Source organism: Nyctereutes procyonoides, unplaced genomic scaffold (assembly GCF_905146905.1).
Source record: "Nyctereutes procyonoides isolate TBG_1078 unplaced genomic scaffold, NYPRO_anot_genome, whole genome shotgun sequence".
Classification (NCBI taxonomy): Eukaryota; Metazoa; Chordata; class Mammalia; order Carnivora; family Canidae; genus Nyctereutes; species Nyctereutes procyonoides.
The window spans coordinates 20,610,292-20,630,829 of record NW_026575041.1 but is presented as its reverse complement, the minus strand read 5'-3'; the positions used below and the strand labels follow the sequence as shown (position 1 = coordinate 20,630,829).

Genomic DNA, 20,538 nt, shown 5'->3' with positions numbered 1-20,538 from the left:
TCAGGCTGGAGCCTCAGTTTCTTTGACCACCTGCTTCAGTTCCCTAGGGCTGCCATGACCAGGTCCACAAGCTGGGCTGTTCAAACCCCAGTTTCCATCAGAGTTTGGGTGGCTGGGCATCTAAAATGGAGGTGCCAGGGCCGCTAGGGGAGGACCCTTCCCTGCCTCTTGCAGTGAGGCAGCCAAGTGTTCTGTTCTAGCTTCTGTCACACGCCATCTCCTGCCCAGTGTGTCACATCTCTGCCCTCTGTATATGTCTGAAGACACTAGTCCTAATGGATTAGGGACACTCTACTCTGGTAAGACCTCACCTTAATTCCACCTGCAACAACCCTATTTCCACAAACGGTCCCATTCGAGGGGACAGGCATTAGGACATCAATACATCTTTTAGGGTTCCACCCACAACACCAACCGTAACAAAGACTTCATCCCCATGTCTTGGCAGCACCTGACACAGGGCACTATGTTGTCATAGGCCTTCGTTACAGGGTCTCCTGGCTCTCCTTTGCGCAGCACACTGTTCTCGTTTTCCTCACGACCCCCAGCTCTGACTCCTGCACCAACTCCTCCTCCTCTGGCAGCTCACAGTGTTGAAGCGCCCTCAGATAGTGTTCTGTCTACACTCCCTCTCTAGGAAAGCCCACCCCAACACACAGCTCAATACCACCTCCCTCTGACACACTGCTATGGGACGCGTCCACACCCCTCCTACCCTGGACCTCCAGACACATCACAGCCCACTGCCTATCTGACACCACTCCAGGCAGCGAGCAGCTCTGATGTCATGTGTTCAAGCAGATCCATTTGGTTTCCTCCAAAACCTTCTCCTTCCCCAGACTTCTTCCAAGGAGTGAACGGCCTCCCTGTCACCCAGCGCCTAAATCCTTGATTGTGCCGTGTCTGTGACTCTGACCTTTCCCTCACCCTCCATGTCCAGCTGGTACACCTTCTGAGATGCCCAGAGTCTTTCTGTTCCTGGCCACTTGCACTACTATTCTCTCAGCCCACAGAGCCAGGAACCACTCCCGGGAGCCAAATCCAGCCACAACTCACCGTGCACACATCATCTATCTTGGCAGAGCTGGGGAGCTGTGGCTGATGCGTGCCCCACCAGGACAAGGAAATGGACCATCTGGCCCTTCAAAGAAAAGTTCACTGACCCCTGGTCTAAACACTGACGTCACCTTGGGCCATCCTTCAGTATAACCCTCTAGTCAGCAATAAAACACCTGTGTTGCTTTTTGATTGTTCTTTACCTTTCTGGAGATGAGAGCTTCCCTTCTTTTCTGCCTCCGGAATAAAGGCCTCACCCTGTGCCTGCCAAGTGGCTCCCTCCCTGCCCCCATTCTCTCCTGCACTCCATCACTGAGGATAAACTCCTGGAAACACCAAGGTCCCCCACTCAGGGACCTGCAGTGGCTCCCACTGTCTCCAACATTTAGCCTCCACATCTGTTAAGTTTTCTGAGGCCCTATATAACCTGGGCTGAGCCTGCAGAGTCAATCACAACCCCACTGCCCCCCAACAGGACAAGCCAGCACCTTTCCTTCTCCCAGCAGGTGTCACTGGCCCTCCCCAGGCAGTGCACAGTCAGCCTCTCTTCTCTACCTTGCTGCCGTCAGCATTTATGTGTATTCTATAACGCCCTCTTATTACAAAATTTCCCACATCCCCAAACCTTCCCTCCAGCTACCACTCAGCTTGTTCTTCATTCTTCCTTTTCCCAGCAAGAGAGATTTTCTGGAAAAAAAAAACAAAAAATCTGAAGAAATTGTCTATTACCATCACTCTCATCTCCTCCCGTCCTTCACCACTGCCATCTGGCACCCATGCCTCTCCTAAAATCACTCCTGCCAGAGTCACTAAAGATTTCACCAAGGTCAGTAAGTTTGTTTGATTCCTCCTATATTGTCTCCTCTGCAAGAGCACCGAACAGAGTTCACCGCTCTAAGGACACTCTCCTCTTGGTTTACACGATAACCCAACAGCTGTCTGATTACTCCCTCTCAGTGTCTCTCTACACATCTGTCTTCTCACCTCCCCTGCAACCAGACAGGGAGTTCTCTGAGGAAGGGGCCACTGCATGTGTGGCTCTCTGATGCCATGCATACACTCTAGTATACGGCAAGCAGGTCTTCAAGGAGTTGGCTAAAATCAACTCTCCAGCATCTATTATTTTCAGTTCAAGAATTTCCACTTCTCTTGAAATTCCTCATATTATCTTAATTCTTTGACCAGATTATTCAGTGATTATTTAAATTTGTATCTGATCAATCTATTATCTTGATGTTCTGTGGGTCTGTCTCTGATTTTTCTCTTGGTTTTCTTGTACACTGGTTATTTTTTTGATTGACCACCGAAATTACATGTGAAAAACTGGGCAAAAGTTTGAGGTTCTGGATGAAGTTACTTGTCTCCTTTCTGCTGCTGGCTGGTGGGGAGACTAGAGACACTGACAATCCTCCTATCTCCTCATTCATTCAGTACTGAAATGATTCAAACCAGGCCTCTAGCCGCCATGAGGGCTTGTCTAACTTAGGATCATCCTTTGCTCCCCAGGAATGGACTTTCAAGTCTGGGGTGATGACCAGGGTCCCTCCAACTTGGCTGGTCCCAACTCTAATTTTTGCCCCCAAACCTGTGAATCTGGAAATATCTCTTAGCCAAACTTTCTTCCAAATAAACTAGACTACTAGCACCAGAAACGAGAGCTCCTCAGTCTCTCACTGACACTGGAGGAGGCGGTTTGAACAAGTGATTCCAAGACCGAAGGCTTGGCTGCCCACACTGCTCTACACAGTTTCTCTTCCTCCACTGCAGGGGCAGTAGATGGCCAGGGACCTGATTCTAGTCTTGGAGCCAGCAACTAGTCCTGAGTCCCCAGCTTGCTGCTCTCTCTAGGTGCCCTTCACCTTACACTGCATCAAGATCCTCGTGTTTCTTCCTACTCTAAAAGTCACAATTTCTAACATCTCTGCCAGTTCTTAAACTGAACAAGCCAGATTATACATTCTTTTTCTGTGGCTCCATCAATGCCCAACCCAGCAACTAGTTACCACCTCCTTTCTCCTAAGAACAAAGGGATCTAAGCTATAACTGCATGGATTTCGACTTGCAAACACAGTTGTTCAGCTTCTGGAACTATGCCCATCCATATTATTATTCTCTGTTGGCCTGGATACTAAGACACGAAGGGCTGATGGGGACCCAACTGACACTAAGAGTAAAAGTCAAAGAGAAAAGCCCAACCCCAAAGAAGAAAGAAGTCATTGTAGGGCATCACTGTGCCTGATGGCATGCAATAAACAAACAGGGGAAGAGGCCTGAGTCATAGCAAAGGACTTAAATGGTTCTTTTTAAAAAAGAAGGATGCTGTGTGTTCCACAATAGGTCAAGGCTGGAGAGAGTCAAACTTTAGCTTCTGCCTTTTCAGAAAATAAAATAGCATGCTTTCCCCACAGTGGAGGAGAAAAGAAGAAGAAACATAAATCTTCTACTTGTTTTCATGATGGACAATAGAACCAGTGATTGAAAATAATGACTGGCTGATGCACAGTCCTACTTCTATACACACAGAGAAGACCTAAAGGAGCCACTTCATTACACAGAGAACATTCTCCTGCACAAACTTGCCAAATCCAGCTAAGTTCCTCACTGCCCATCTTCTACGTACCCCCCCCCGACCACGGAGTTCCTGACTGTACCTCTTTTCTGTAGGACACTGGTGTCTCCCATGCAGTGTGCCTTCCCTTCCTTGCAATATCTGGACCCATCCAAAAGCAAAGGAATCTATCCCGAAGACTGTGTTACAGCCAATGCCCGCCCCCCCCCCCACCCTCCCGCAGAGAATCATCACTAGGCTTCCCAATGCTCTAGCAACACATTGGCTAGAGGAAACTAAATTGTATGTTGGCCCTTACTTTTCCCAAGGGACCCTGTGACCAGTGGAAAAGGCAACAGCCAAAGCTAGGTTTGAGTCCTAGCTCTGCCCCTGTCTAACACTGCCCACCCAGGCATTCAGGAGGCACTGAGAGCCTACTATGTGTCAGATGCTGTAGGGCAGAAAGAGTAGAAAGGTGACTTAGACACAAGAGGCAGCCACTTGAATAGGGCTAAAATCCAAAGAGTGCCTCAGCCCCCTCATGGGCTAATGAAGGTTCTGGACCAAGTAACCTCTGAGGTTTCTTTTGACTGGAAAACACTATGGCTGTATGATCCATGTTACAGCACTGCTGGTTGGCGACACACCTGTGTGTGGCTGTGGACTGGCATAGCCTCTCTGGGCCTCCGTTCTCACATCTACAAAGCAAACAGGTGAAATTTGCAAACATCCCCAGTTACCTTATGCAGCCATAGTGGAAGGCGTCCAGAATCGCCCTGCAAGGAGTCCTGCTGAACAGCAGCCCAACAGTAAGAATCCACAAAGGCAGCCTGCCGCCAGGAGAAGGAACTTGGGGAAAAACAGCTTATCTGAGTACCTGAGAAGCAAGAACAGATGGTGCCAAATAAATGAGTGCAGAGTATGGACCTTTCCTCCTTGGCCCCCCTCCCCACCTCAGGTCTTTTAGTATTAGCAAAGTCATGGAGCACCATGCCAAGAGTAGGTCAAAGCTTAAAACCCAGTGCCCAGCATCATTTTCAGACTGAGAATTTAAGACATTTTTGGTCGACAGTGGTCATGACAGCAGCTTGGGCTCAGCTGGGGTAAGCTCTGGAAAGAAGTGCAACCACCATAAAAAGAAAAAGTGGCCAGGAAAAGATCCAAAGCCAAAAGTATAGCAGGGAGACATGTACAGGGCCACCTGAATTGGATGAGGACTGAGACAAGGGAGGGTTATGGAGCAGGGGGAGGAGGAGGAGGGCTGATCAGAAAATTGGACTACAGGAGAGGTCCTTCAGAACAGAGAAGTCAGGACTTTTAGCCTGACCAAGGAAGGCCAAAGGAACCTTTGGGTGATAGACCATGGGATGGCAAATTGGTTTTTTGTCTCCTCCAAGAAAAAAGGTAGCATAGGTGAGAGCACAGCCCCCGCAGGATAGTGTAGACCTGCAGACAGAGGGATGGGTTTGGGGTGGGGTGGCAGGAAACATGGGGGAGCATGTGCCTACGTATGCAGGCATGGTGACCAGAGGCTCAGGCCCAGAGCAGCCACACTGCCTTCCATACCTCACACAGCCTAGCAGGTGCTAAGTGCTCATGCTCTGATGCTGGTTCTTATTGCCACCCAAGCCTGCTGCTCATAGCTGGGTGACCTCAGGTCACTTCACTTTCTGAACCCAAGGCTCTCCAAACGGACAATGGCATTAATGTCTGCATTCTCTGTGCACTGCCTGGTTCCTGGCAGTTGCTCAGGAAGTATGACATCCTTCTCTGTGAACTAGCAGGCTCCATTACTGCTTTACAGGGCAGGGGCATGTCCACCCTAGAAAGAGGGGAAAGGATGGTAGGAAGCCACTGGGGTAGACTTCCCTCATCCCTGGGGCAAACAAAAGCTCCAAAGGGTAACCTCCCTTGGGGAGGGGGTGGGGCTTTTTACTTGTGGTAGGAGAGGGTAGTAATGGAGGTTTTCCAGGGAGAGATTCTTGCAGTGGAGGAGGTACAATGGGCCCGGAGCACCACCCCCCTTCATCAGGTACTTCTATGCCCACAGATATCAAGAAAGGACTCCTTGGCAGGAGCCCTTAGAAGAGATCACTGAGGGGCACCTGGGTGGCTCAGTGGTTGAGCATCTGCCTTCGGCTCAGGTCATGATCCAGGCCCGCATCAGGCTCCCCACAGGGAGCCTGCTTCTCCTTCTGCCTGTGTTCCTGCCTCTTTCTGTGTGTCTCTCATGCATAAATAAGTAAAATCTTAAAAAAAAAAAAAAAAAAAAAAAGAGAGAGAGAGATCACTGAAAAGTCCCATGTCATCAGAAAGTGTCCTATGATACGGTAAGTTCTTGCCAGCTAGGAATGGCTCAAATATGAGTTGGGTGTAGGTCACAGGTTTCAAGGCCCTTTCAATGCTTACATGTTAAACTTGGGTTCTTGCATGTTTTAAAAAATAGACTAGTTGGAACAACACAGGGTCACAGGACTCAGGCCACAAAGCTCTGGAGTTAGCATGACTTTGCTAAGTGCTGCCTAGGCAGTCCCACCCACCAAGGCTTACTGAGCGAGCGGCAGACACACGGGAGGAAGCCAGGCCCAGGTCATAGATGGATGGTTTCCGGTGAGCTGCTTACTGGGCAACATCTGTCCAAATACTTTCTCATGAAAATGGACAGTGCTACTAGGATTTCATGAAAATCTGTCTGGCCCAGGCATCTCTTGGTATAGTCCTGGCAGTACCACACAGCCAACACATACTAACATTCTTTCTATAGGAAGAGGTGGGGCATGTCCTGTCTTGGGACCTCCCAAATCTCTTTCAAGGCACTGGTGGAAACTGCCAGAGCATAAATAATTAAACTTTTTACACCACAGGTTCTGCAAAAGGGGAAGAAAGAAATATAACTGAGTCTAGAGAGACGGAAAATGAGGATACGCTGAGCTCAGGAGTAAATGTTCTTCATCTGGACTGGAAGGTCAGAAGAAAAGACCTCAGACAACCAATATTCACAGGACACTAAGCAGTCCTTAAATCACTGCCTCATTTAAACCTCACAACCCAGTCGGAGAGGGAGGGAGAAATGTATCTTATCTTCCTTTTACCCTGGATGAACCCAAAGCTAATTCCTATCCAAGCTAGTAACTGGTAACAGCAGAATTTTAATCTCTTGATCTTTTAAAAACACTCTGGGCCAGTCACTCCAGCGAGGGCACACTGGGGAGGTCCTGGGAGCCAGGGCTCTGTCGGAAAGGAGGTGGTTTGAACAAGTGATTCCAAGTGACAAGGAGGGGCAGAGCTTTCTGGGAAGAGTCAAGGCCAAATCCTGGAAAGGAAACAGATCAAGCCCTTAGGTGTAGTCCCAGGCCTGCAATGAGAAACAAAGGAAGTCAAGAGCCAGGCAGCAGAGAGAGCCAAAGTGAAAGGTGGTGGTACTGAGAAGGGCAAAGCATGAGGGTGGTGGTAGGGGAGGAGACTGCCATGGGCTGGGTGGGTTGTGCAGCCCAGTGCCTCTGCACCCTGGGAACAGCCCATCCTGGCTTCCAGGCACACCTGCCAGGGTGCTCAGCTGCTGCTGGGAGCCTAGGATGCTCGGGACCTGGATGGTCCTGACTCATCTCTCCAAATGTACTTCCATAACTTCTACCTCATTCAGTCTTCAAAATAATATTGGGAAATATGTAAGGTGCTTTATATATTTTCCTAGTGGCCTTCCAGTAAGGAAAGCTTCCAGTTTCTCCCTCCTCTGGCTGTTTGAAACTATTCACCAGATTATTCTTCCTAAAAGCCCAGTTCTAGTCTTCACACTTCCTTGGCTCAACATTTTTTTGCTGGTTCCTACTGCCCACAGTATAAATCCAAACCGATGCTCCAATCCAACCCAATCAATGCTATGGATTGCCCAGGCCCAATCTGTTCCTAAAATCTGTGTCTTTCCTCACAGTAGTACCTCTGGGGGGGGGGGGGGGCTATGTCTGACACTTGCTTGTTAAGTCAATGTCCCATCTACACTGTTTACTGCTATGGTCCATCTATCAAAGCCATGAAGCTTCCTCCCTACTGAGCTCCATCAGAGACATGCGCATCATCACCTTCAACTACGCTGTATAAACATGCATGTGTATCTTATCACAACTCTCCACCAACAGGGTGGACACACATATACACGAACACACACACACACACACAGTCTTTCTGGCTCTCTCAACTGCATATAGAACCCTGTATCAAATAAGTAACACTTGTCGGGTGCTTTAAATGTTTTGAACAACTATCATAAGTACTGTCTCAATGTTCAAGCATCCTGGTAAGATAGCACCATCCCATTAGATAGTTGAGGAAACAGAGCTCCCTGCTGACCACAGCGACCCTCCAGTCACATTCCCACACTCTTCCCACTCCTCTGTGTTGTGTGATGGCTGAATGAGCACTCTGATTTCTAGGGAGTAGCTTTAGTGAGATATGAACTGTCTTTCACAACTGTGCAGAAAGCAAGAAATGAGTTTCAGGTTTACACCAGGAACAAAAAACCCCACAACTTTCGACTTGCTGAGAGTCCAGAGGCTGCTGTGGGCTTTACTCTGATGTGTCTGGCCAGATGCAGTGAAAGATCATGTGGAGGGAATGTGTGTTCATGTGCCCCATGGACACGTGGCACCAGCTAAGTGAGGGACCCACACCACAGACATCTCCCCATCCATCCTCCTGGCCTTAGCCTGAGCCTTAGAATCTTAGAACTAGTATCTCTTTCTTAAAAAGAACCAAATTTCTCCCCTTTCATCTTTCCAGGATACATCAACCCAAAGCCTCACACAGCAAGTAAATACATTCTGGAAGTCCCAAATGGGCTACTAGGCCTTCATTTGAAGGCACTGACCCCCAGGTGCAAACATGTTTCAAACCAGTGGGAAAATGCAAGAATGTCTATAGCCCACACTGACAAGAAAAAAAAAAAAGGCACTGAGTTGAAACAACAGTTTTGTTTCCCCTTAAATCAAACTGACTCATCAGGTCTCTGTTTTCCACACCCAAACCCGAATTTTTCCTTTCTTAGAGAGGGAGGTGGGGTGGGAGGGACGGAGGAAGAGGGAGAGAGAGAATCCCAAACAGCCTCCATGTCTGACATGCGGCTTGATCTCACAGCCTCAAGACTATGACCTGAGCCAAAATCAAGAGTCAGACACCTAACCAACTGAGACACCCAGGCAACCCCCGTCCCCGGCTTTTTTTTTTTTTTTTTAAGATTTTTTTTATTTATGAATAAGATACACACACAGAGAGAGAGAAAGAGGAAAGAGACAGAGACACAGGCAGAGGGAGAAGCAGGCTCCATGCAGGGAGCCTGACGCGGGACTCGATCCCGGGTCTCCAGGATCACGCCCTGGGCTGAAGGCGGCGTTAAACCGCTGAGCCCCCCAGGCTGCCCCCTGCCCTGGCTTTTAAAGAGAACCCAACCAGGGCTAATCAAGTGTTTTCTTGTAACTGAGTTCCAAGTCCTCAGGTACTTCGCTACCCATCCCGGCTCTATAGAGCAGAATGAATGGTTTTCCCCTTCGAGGCCTAACAAATTAGAAAAGGCCCCATCGGTGCACAATGCTCTCACTAAATGGACAGGAATAACAGCCTCTACCTACCGACCATGTGGTCCAGGATGGGTGACCAGCAGACTGCACAAAGGGTACACACAACCAAGCTGGTGAGCCTCAGATGGAACCTACGAGGCTCCTTTCATTCAGGGAAGCACTGATGGCATAAGCAACACAACAGATTAAGCTTGCTAAATGCAAGAGCAGAAGAGAAAAGGAAGCTGGAATCAGACCCCGCCTGCACGGAACCATGGAGTCAGCCTCTACCCAAAAGAACAGACTGGAGAACTAAGTAGTAGTCTGAACAGTTCCTTTTCTGTGGTGAGGAACCTGGAAAGTCTACACCACAGGAAAAAGGAGCTTGTGTAAACCCAGGGTAAAACCTGATGATTGTCCAGTGAATAAAATTCTCATGACCTGGGTACCAGGGCAAAAAAAGGCATGAAAAGAACTCAGTGTTCTAGGAAAGAGGCAAAATAGCACTCAATGTATTTGAATATTAGATTACTTTTAACATCTGAGATTGATTAACTCAAATACACAGAAAATTACAGAAAATAAGGTAAGAGACACCCCGGAGTTTAAAGCAATATTTTGTTGTATTCACCTCTTTAAAAAAAAAAATTGAGCATTTTACTTGGATTTTTTTCAGACCTACAGAAAAATTACAGGAATACTGCAATGATGTTCAGCCAAAAAAAAGAAGGAAATCCTGCCATTTGCCACATGGATGGACTCTGAGGACATTATGATGAGTAAAATAAGTCAGAGAGAGAAAGACAAATCTTATATGATCTCACTTAAATGTTTTATCTAGTAAAACCAAACTCCTAGAAATGGAGAACAGTTTGGTAGTTGCCAGAGGTGGAATATGGGGGTGGGGTACAGGAAATGGGTGATGGTGGTCAAAGGGTTCATACTTTCAGGTATAAGGTAAAGAAGTTCTGAGGGTGTAATAGCACAGTGATTATAGTTAAAACTACAATACTGTATTTGTATACTTAAAAGCTGCTAATAAGCAAACAGATCTTAAAAGTTCTCATCACAAAATAAAAGACTATGTGAAGCGCTGGATGTTAGCTAAACTTACTGTGGTAATCATTTTACAATATATGCATCTGTCAAATTACATGGTACACCTTATATTTATACAACATCATATGTCAGTTACAGCTCAACACAACTGGAAGAATTCCGTAAAATCCATAAACATGCATAAAATATAGTATCAGTATTAAAAAAAAAAAGAACATAATAGTGAAATCACAAATACTCAACCACTGTCAACATTTTGCCACCTGTCCTCTCTATACATGTATACATAATACATAATTTCTTTTTCTTCCTGATCAGCTTGAGAGTAAGTTGCAAAGGTCATGACACTTTTTCTCAGAAGCATATATCTTCTAAGGACAAAACATTCATATATGACCCAGTACAATTATCAACTTTTTTTTAAGATGCAATACTGCTATCTGTATTTGGATTTTCCTAACTCTCCTTTACAGAAACTTTCTCCCCCTCCTCTCAGGATCCAATCCCACACCAGACACCATGCATTCAGATGTCACGTGTCTTTAGTTGTCTTACCCTGGAAGGGTTCCACAGCTTTTCTCTGTCATCTGCAACCCTAACAGGGGTGAAGAACACAGGTCCTCTGTTTTGTGTGATGCCTCTTGATTTATGTTCATCTGTCTGCATGCTCTGACCAGGTTCTGCACTGCAGGCAGGACTCCCACAAATGGGTGTAGGGCCTCTGCAGGACACCTCAGGAGGCACCAAACATCAGTTTCCTTCAGGGCAAGTGATGTCACATATGACCATTTCTTGGTTAAGCTGTCGTCAGGGCTGTACCGTAAAAATGCCCTTTTCCCTGAGAAATAATTTGTCTGAGTGGAAATCTCTGACTGTGGACGTATCCCATTCCCCAGCAAAGCTTTTACCCTGTGGTAAATCAGACGCTTCTACTGGGGTTGCAAAATGGTTTTCCAACCTTATCCTTCCCTCTGTGTTTGTTAGTCACCATTATACTATAAAGAGGAACTTCCTCTTCCTCCAATTTACATTTTTCAGTATCAATATGGACTCATATAGTCTTTTTTCAATACTTTACAAACTGTCGCTGTTACCCATTTTTTTTTTTTGTTACCCATTTTGATGCTCAAACTGTTTCAAACCAGCTCCCATTCCTTTGACACATTCCCCTTCATTTCTGAGCACTCTGCACATCATGGCCCAAGATGTTCTGGGTTCCTCTTATATGTTCCCTGCCCCAGCCCTTCCACTGGCCATTTCTTCAGGGAGCCCTTGGTTCCTTTTAGTGGGTAAGAAAATGTCTAAACCTATGGATGCTGGATGTGCTCATTGCTACTGGGATGCCATTGCTCTTAGCTGCCTTCAGCAGACACAGCAAGGAAATCAGTGAGGTGTGTGTGTGTGTGTGTGTGTGTGTGTGTGTGTGTGAGAGAGAGAGAGAGAGAGAGAGAGAGAGAGACGGAGGGAGGGAGAGAGAGGGAGGGAGAGAGGGAGAGAGAGAGGGAGAGAGAGAGAGAGACAGAGAGCTTATGTTGGATATTCAGATTCCAATTTAACACCATGGCCTTCCCCCAGTCCATATTTGTATCTTTTATTTTTTATAGAGAGACCCTCTAGATACCAAATATACCAACATAGTTACTCATTTTCTCAACCCTAAAACTCACACAGAATAATTTCAGAATTTTTAAAGCAAACACATTTTCTGATTTTCATTTTAAAAGGTTTACTCTGGACACTGTGTCAGTAATTACCCATCCAGAGTCAAGAACAGAAGCAGACACAGGTCAAGAGTCTATCGCCATCATGTAGGTGAGAGATGGTATTAAGAACCAGTCACAGCACACACTGGCTTCCAGTCTCTTCTGTTACCTCTAGGTCCTAGCCCAGTCTGGGCACAAACACCTCTGCTGGGATGCCATTTATGTGTTAAAAAAAGAATAGTTGTGCTTGGCAAAATCACACAAGATCTGTACCAAGAGTATTAACCAAACAGCACCAATCCTGATAAAAACACACTAGTGTAACGAAGGGGTATATAAGGAAGGCACGCAAGGATAAAAAGCAAAATGTACAAGGACTAGAGAGACCTGCCTGGAGGCATTTCTAAAACATAACACATGGCCAAATGGAGCCAAAAAGAAGAGCCTGTGGCAAATGGGCATCGTGTATACTCCAAGGCTTAAGAACCAGTGTGACTCCCCCATTATGCTGGTATTCCCCTGTGTACCCATCACACAGAAGCTCTTCCCATCACAGAATCGCCTACTAAAGGAGAATGGGAGTCATTTATTAAATACTATGATTAAATAGGAATTAAATGCTCTTGTTCAATTCAATGAAAGAGCCTATAGACTGGTTATCACTTAGTTCCATTTGTCAGATGCAGAAATAAGGCTCAGGCTAACTTCCAATGTCAGTCAATACCTGGCATAGGTGTGACACAATCCTAAGTGTGTGGCCCTACTCTTTGTCCAATGTGATGACAACCTGGGAATGAGTGACCAGGGAGGAGAGAAGATGGAGGCAGGGCAGGGAGGAGTGGAGAAGAACAGGTGCTGCAGGCAGTGCCAGGCCAGCCAACGGCACAAGAAGCTGCTGGAAATGGCCAGCCTCAATCTCCCCAGAAGCCTGGGCCCACGCTCCAGGCCTGAGTTCATAAGAAAGTGTCATCAAAAACCAGAGCCAACCAGAGCCAACCAGAGCAGCCCCATGTGGTTAACAGCTGGTGCGTGAAGACTTACCCCAAAACACTTACTGCTGTTCTGTGCAGAATAAGATTGTTGGCAAGGTGAAGGAGATTGCAGGCACGGGCTTTACTCAGTAAGGATGGAGGCCGGACCCACACGAGGGAAGGGACAGATCAGATAAACTGTATCTTCTGAAGTGTCATAGGGGGAATGGGAGATTTGAGAGACAGAATAGGTTCTTGTGGCAGTGCCAGACTTGCCACACCTCTACCAAAGGAAACGCGGTCTTGACTTCTGCATTGTAAGAGTGTGGTGGGGAAACGAGGCACCATTTCAAAATGAACATAAGGATTCTGCCCAAAAAAGGATGTCACGGGGCATGAGGTCAGCCTAAGAAAAATGTCGAATGAACAGACCATTTAAAGGCCACGAGCAATGTCAGAGACACTTTTAAGTCGAAAAGCGTTAAAAGAAAGCTACTGTCTAGCCAGCCTTCACTGACACAGGGGTCTAATCTGCATGGAACCACTTGGCAGTCCAATTAGATAGAGGGAAGGCCTGTGAGCTTCAAGGAGCAAATTAGGTACATCTATAAAACAGGGCTCTGTATTCCTGAATATTGCTTTTAACAAACATCTCATTATGCTGAATAGCCACTGGGTTTTCTCTTTTACTAACAAGTCCCTTAACCTCCGTGAACCTTATTTTTCTCATCTGCAAAACCTCACAGAACTCCTATAAAGATCAAAGGAAGGGACACCTGGGTGGCTCAGCAGTTTGGTGCCTGCCTTTGGCCCAGGGCATGATCCTGGAGTCCCGGGATCAGGTCCCACATCGGGCTGTCTCTGCCTCTATCTCTTTCTCTCTGTGTGTCTCTCGTGAATAAATAAATAAAATCTTTAAAAAAAAAAAGATCAAAGGAAATGCCTGCTATAGCACCAGCACACAGTAAGAACTCAATAAACAGTAGCTCCCATTTTTATTTCTATGCAGCAGGCACCAAGGCAAGCGCTGGAAACAGACAGTTTCCTTTCTCACATCCCGTATGACTTTCTTTAGTGCACTTAGAATGATCTGAATTTCACCTGTACTCACTGGTTTACTCGTTTGTCATATCTTCTGTGGCTCTCAAACATCTGCACCATGAAAGCCTGCCATGGATAACTGGGATCTTAGATTTAATGGGGCCACAGCCTGAGACTAGACCCACCATTGTTGAGTCCTTTTGCATCATCTCTCCCTCAATGATGGCTTTTAAAAGCTAGCTTTGGGTTCTGGCAACAAAGGAACCCTACTGTGTAGGAGAAGGCCTTGAGTGTCTCAATCTGGTAATGAATCAGAGATTAGTGACTCCAACAAAACGAAAAGAACTTACAACTGTTACCATTATTTAGATAATCAGTCATGAGACTTCTTTGCAAATACAAAGGCATTCTGAGTAGACCATCACGGGTTTTGGGGTAAATGCTCTTTTCTCAAGAAACCTCAGAAAAGAAGAGAGACATCCAAGTTCATCTGAGCTGGGTATTTAATGGCACAGAGCCTCTGTGCCAGCAGCATGTCAGAGAGAGCCAAGGACCTTTGGCCTCCCCAAGTGCTCTCTTCTTCCTGTATCTATTATGGGGCAACAGAAAAGAGATGTTCTCCCTAAAGTACCCAGAATTCAATAGTGCTGAGCTCAACCCAAGGAGTCACTGGGCATCTACTGTGTACATAGTGCCATGTAGGACACAGGGGATTCAAAGCTAAAGGCGGCATGATCCCTGTCCTGCGACAGCTTATAGTCCAGTGAGGGAGGCCAAGACTAAGAACCGCTAATGATAAGAGACAAAACAACCTGCACAAAGATAATGGCTGAGCCATGGCAGGTATTCCTATCTGAAGGGAAGAGGACCCAGGCTAGGGACCCGGCACAAGCAAACACCTGGAGTCTTCCAAGTTCACAGATGGTTATGAAGGGGAGCAGACCACTCTGGAACACAGAGTCCAGCTGGGGGTCAGGTAAGGGCCATCCCTGCAGACTTGACTCTATGGTGCTGGCAGGGAAGGCTTGGCAGGATGGGGTGGGGGAGCTGTGTTTTAATGTCCTCAGGGCTGTCATCCACACAGCCATGGTTCTGATGACCCACAGAGGCCGAAGTGCTGGGCTGGGAGGGACTGGCCATGACTGTTACAGAGTAGGTGGCCTCCCCAGCAGTGATGCAAGCAGTGGGGAGGACGATCCCACAGCAGCAGGGCCCAAGCCCCAGCATAAACGAGCAACTTCTGTGCTGGGGTGTGAGCCTGTCCTGCTCTCTGTCTGCTGCTCCTCATTCACAAGGCAGGTGAAGGGCCAAGTGCACAGGTTTCGGAATCAGAGCCGCTTTCCAGCCGAGGTCTCACAGTGGATGGGTCATCTGCCAGGATCGAACCCGGGCAGTCTGGTTCCCAAACTCATTTCCTTTTTTTTTTTTTTTAATTAATTTTATTGGTGTTCAATTTACCAACATACAGAATAACACCCAGTGCTCATCCCGTCAAGTGTACCCCTCAGTGCCCGTCACCCATTCACCCCCACCCCCCGCCCTCCTCCCCCTCCACCACCCCTAGTTCATTTCCCAGAGTTAGAAGTCTTTATGTTCTGACTCCCTTTCTGATATTTCTCACACATTTCTTCTCCCTTTCCTTATATTCCCTTTCACTATTATTCATATTCCCCAAATGAATGAGAACATACACTGTTTGTCCTTCTCCGGTTACTGTGGCTAAGTTCAAAAAGGGTGTTGCCTGAGTTCTCCTCTGGGATTTTGATGGGATCTTGTCTCACATTTAGATCTTTCATCTATTTTGAGTTTATCTTTGTGTATGGTGCAAGAGAGTGGTCCAGTTTCATTCTTCTGCATGTGGATGTCCAATTTTCCCAGCACCATTTATTGAAGAGACTGTCTTTCTTCCAGTGGATCGTCTTTCCTCCTTTATCGTATATTAGTTGACCATAAAGTTCAGGGTCCACTTCTGGGTTCTCTGTTCTGTTCCATTGATCTATATGTCTGTTTTAGTGCCAGTACCACACTGTCTTGATGAACACAGCTTTGTAGTACAACCTGAAATCTGGCATTGTGATGCCCCCAGATATGGTTTTCTTTTTTAAAATTCCCCTGGCTGTTCGGGGTCTTTTCTGATTCCACACAGATCTTAAAATAATTTGTTCTAAGTCTCTGAAGAAAGTCCATGGTATTTTGATAGGGATTGCATTATACGTGTAAATTGCCCTGGGTAACATTGACATTTTCACAATATTAATTCTGCCAATCCATGAGCATGGAATATTTTTCCATCTCTTTGTGTCTCCCTCAATTTCTTTCAGAAGTGTTCTATAGTTTTTAGGGTATATTTTGAGACCCAATTGAATGGCAAATGGTTCTCCAACCTTTTATTTTCAGGTTGTAGGTGTCCTTCTGTCTAAAATGAGTCTCTTGTAGACAGCAAATAGATGGGTCCTGCTTTTTTATCCAGTCTGAAACCCTGTGCCTTTTGATGGGGTCATTAAGCCCATTCACGTTCAGAGTTACTATTGACAGATATGAGTTTAGTGTCATCATGATATCTATTTAGTCCTTGTTTTTGTGGATTGTTCCACTGAACTTCTTCTTAAAGGGGAGTTTTAAGAGTCCCCCTTAAAATTTCTTGCAGAGCTGGTTTGGAGGTCACATATTCTTTCAGTTCCTGCCTGTCTTGGAAGCTCTTTATCTCTCCTTCCATTTTGAATGAGAGCCTTGCTGGATAAAGTATTCTTGGTTGCATGTTCTTCTCATTTAGGACCCTGAATATATCCTGCCAGCCCTTTCTGGCCTGCCAGGTCTCTGTGGAGAGGTCTGCTGTTACCCTAATATTCCTCCCCATGAAAGTCAGGGACTTCTTGTCTCTTGCTGCTTTAAGGATCTTCTCTTTATCTTTGGAATTTGCAAGCTTCACTATTAGATGTCGAGGTGTTGAACGGTTTTTATTGATTTTCGGGGGGGATCTCTCTATTTCCTGGATCTGAATGCCTGTTTCCCTTCCCAGATTGGGAAAGTTTTCAGCTAGGATTTGTTCAAATACATATTCTGGCCCTCTGTCCCTTTCGGCGCCCTCGGGAACCCCAATTAAGCGTAGGTTTTTCTTCCTTAGGTTGTCATTAATTTCCCTTAATCTGTCTTCATGGTCCCTTAATTGATTGTCTCTTTTTTCCTCAGTTTCCCTCTTTGCCAATAACTTGTCTTCTATGTCACTCACTCGTTCTTCCACCTCGTTAACCCTCGTCGTTAGGACTTCTAGTTTGGATTGCATCTCATTCAATTGATTTTTAATTTCTGCCTGATTGGATCTAAATTCTGCAGTCATGAAGTCTCGTGAGGCCTTAATGCTTTTTTCTAGAGCCACCAGTAGCTGTAGAATAGTGCTTCTGAATTGGCTTTCTGACATTGAAGTGTAATCCAGATTTTGTAACTCTGTGGGAGAGAGGGCTGTTTCTGATTCTTTCTTTTGAGGTGAGGTTTTCCTTCTAGTCATTTTGCTCAGTGCAGAGTGGCCAAAAACAAGTTGTATTGGAACACGGGGGAGTATCACTGGTCCGTCCAGCTGGTCTTCTGGGTGAGGGGCCTGCTGTGCTGATTCTCAGGTGTTAGCACTTGGGGGAGCTGCTCTGCCCCTGCCTGCTGCCGGGATCAGCGGGGGGTTGTTTACCCCGTGGGGCCCCAGGAGGAACAGCCGCAGTTGCTATGGCAACTCTGGAAGCCTGGATTCAGCCTCCGCAGGAACTACGGGGCCCGGGGCTCTCGGTTCTCCGTCTGCAGGGCCTGGAGGCTCCGGGGCGGGGCCGCTGATCTGCTCAGCTCGGGGCAGGAGCGTCCTCGCTGTCCTGGGCCCTCCCGGCCTCTGCCTGTCCCGGGGGAGGCCGGATCCTGGGCTGTGTCCCGGCGCCCTGTGCTCCGGGGCCTGCGCTGTGGGATTCGCGCTCCCGCCCCGCAGCCCCCTCCGCGGAGCCGCCGCCCGAGCCCCTCCGAGCTGCTCCGGTCCCCGCCGTGCGCGCTGCAGCCCTTAGGGAGCTCGGCGCACTCTCCCGGGGCGCAGGTGTCTGTTAGTGTCCCCGGGAGCCCGAGGGCATCCCCGCCCTCCTGGGTCCTGCTCCAACTCCCTGCGGGCCCCTTTCCGCCCGGGAAGGTTGGTGCAGCTCCTGCTCCTCCGGGACGGGGCTCTCCTGTCCTGGGGACACTCGCCCCGGCCTCAGCCCGGCTCCTCGCGGGGCCCCTCCCCCTCGGAGGCCTTTTGTTTCTTTATTTCTTTTTCCCCGTCTTCCTGCCTTGATAGAAGCGCGAACTCTTCTCACTGTAGCATTCCAGCTGGTCTCTCTTTACATCTCAGGCCGAATTCGTAAATTTTCAGGATGGTTTGAAGGTTATCTAGGTAATTTGGTGGGGACAGGTGATTTGGGGACCCTGCTCTTCCGCCATCTTGCCCCTCCCCCCTCTCCTTTTTCTTTTCTTTCTTTTCTTTTCTTTCTCTTTTCTTTCCTTTTCCTTTTTTTTCTTTCTCTCTCTCCCTTCCATTCATTCATTCATCTATTTGGGAGAGGAGAGTGAGTGATACAGAAAGCACAAATGGGATGGAGTGGCAGAGGCAGAAAGAGAAGCAGACTCCCCAATGAGCAAGGAGCCACCCTGGGGCTGGCTCCCAGGACCCCAGGATCATGACCTGAGCTGAAGGCAGACACTTAACCAACTGAGCCACCCAGGTGCCCCCAAAACTCACATCTTAACTATCCCATAGTCTCTTAAAAGTGAAAAACATGTAACTGTCCAGAAGGGTTGCTGCTTAACAAACACTGTGCTCAGAGGATGTAGCACACAGGCAATGTCAGTCTATGGCAGCTTCATCTGGTAGAGAAGTGTTACCCAAAATACACAAGGAACTCTTAAAACTCAATAGTTAGGAAACAAACAACTGAATTAAAAATGGGCCAAGGAGTTTAACAGATACTTCACTAAAGAAGATACGCAGATGGAAAATGAGCATATGGAAAATGAGCATATGGAGCATCTCCACATCGTATGTCCTCAGAGACAGGCGAATTAAAACAGGGTACCAGTGTATGCCTACTGGAGTGGCCAAAATCTGGAACACTAGCAATACCAAATGTTAGCAAGGATGTGGAGCAACAGGAACGCTCGTCCATTGTGACTGGGAAAGCACACACAGAGATACTCAGAAGACAGTTTCTTATAAAACGAATCATATTTTACACATGATCCAGCAATTGTGTTTAGTATTAGCCCAAAAGAAAACCCAGGCCTACACAAAAACTATGCATGGATATTTATGGCAGCTTTACTTATAACTGTCAAAACTTGGAAGTAGGGATCCCTGGATGGCTCAGCAGTTTGGCACCCGCCTTTGGCCCAGGGCGTGATCCTGGAATCCCAGGATCAAGTCCCGTGCCGGGCTCCTTGCATGGAGCCTGCTTCTCCCTCTGCCTGTCTCTGCCTCTCTCTCTCTCTCTCTCTCTCTCTGTGTGTCTCTCATGAATAAATAAATAAAATCTTAAAAAAAAAAAACAAACTTGGAAGTAACCAAGGTGTCCTTCAAAAGGGAAATGTATAAACTGTGGTACAATGGGATAATGGGACACTCAGCACCAAAAGGCAATGAACTATCAAGCCATGAAAAGACATGGAGGAAACATAAATATATATGACTAAGTGAAAGAAGCCAACAGGCTATAAACTTGTATGGTTCCAACTCTATGACACTGGAAAAGGCAAAACTAACAGACAATAAATGATCAGTGGTTGCCAGGGGTTGGGGGTAGGGCGTGGGAAAATAGAACACAGAGGATTTTTAGGGTAGTGAAAATGTTCTGCATGATACCATAATGATGGACACATGTTCACATTTTTCCCAAGTCCACACAATGTACGACTCTTGCGGGGGATATTGATAACGGGGAAGGCTATGCATGTGTTGGGGCAGGGAGTATAGAGCAGATCTCTGTACTTCCCCTCAGTTTTGCTGTGAACCTAAAAATGCTCTAAAAAAGTAAAGCCTCATCAAAAAATGTAAATATGTATGTTTACATATGCACACCCAGGAGCTGTTAACACTGGTCCTAAAGGCAGCAGAGGAAGGCAGGCAGTAAGGGCAGGCACAAGTGGCATTCCCCTTCAGGACGCCAACCTTCCACTGCCCCCATCCCCGGGGGCCTGGGCCAGGCCCTCCCAGAGCTGTTTTTCACAGGCTCATAGCAGACAGGGCTTCCTGCTCCACCAGGTGATGAGCACCGATTGCTGGCTACCTAGGACCAGGCTTCCACACCAGCTCTGGCCCACTCCTTCCTCACCGCCCCATGGCAGGCCAGGCTTCAAGTGACCATGAAGCCCCAGAGCAGAAAGCCACTGAATGGGACCAGCTCGGGACCTTCCCAGATCAGCTCTAACATCCCAGGAGAGGCTGGCGAGCCCCCGCGTGCTCACAGCGCCCCCACTAAACTTTTATAAGATATCCTGGGCACCTGGGTGGCTCAGTGGCTGAGCATCTGTCTTTGGCTCAGATCGTGATCCCAGGGTCCGAGGATCGAGTCCCATATCAGGCTCCCTGCAGGCAGACTGCTTCTCCCTCTGCC

The 20,538-nt window shown here is 47.3% G+C and overlaps 1 protein-coding gene across 1 annotated transcript in view; it reads right to left on the bottom strand.

The window, feature by feature from the left end:
- Positions 1–20,538, bottom strand: part of PANX1 (pannexin 1) — a 52,531-nt gene that overhangs the window by 16,145 nt on the left and 15,848 nt on the right. The window contains exon 2 of the mRNA XM_055320573.1: positions 4,345–4,481. Within this exon, the coding sequence (XP_055176548.1) occupies positions 4,345–4,481 (137 nt within the window). The remainder of the gene's footprint in view (positions 1–4,344; positions 4,482–20,538) is intronic.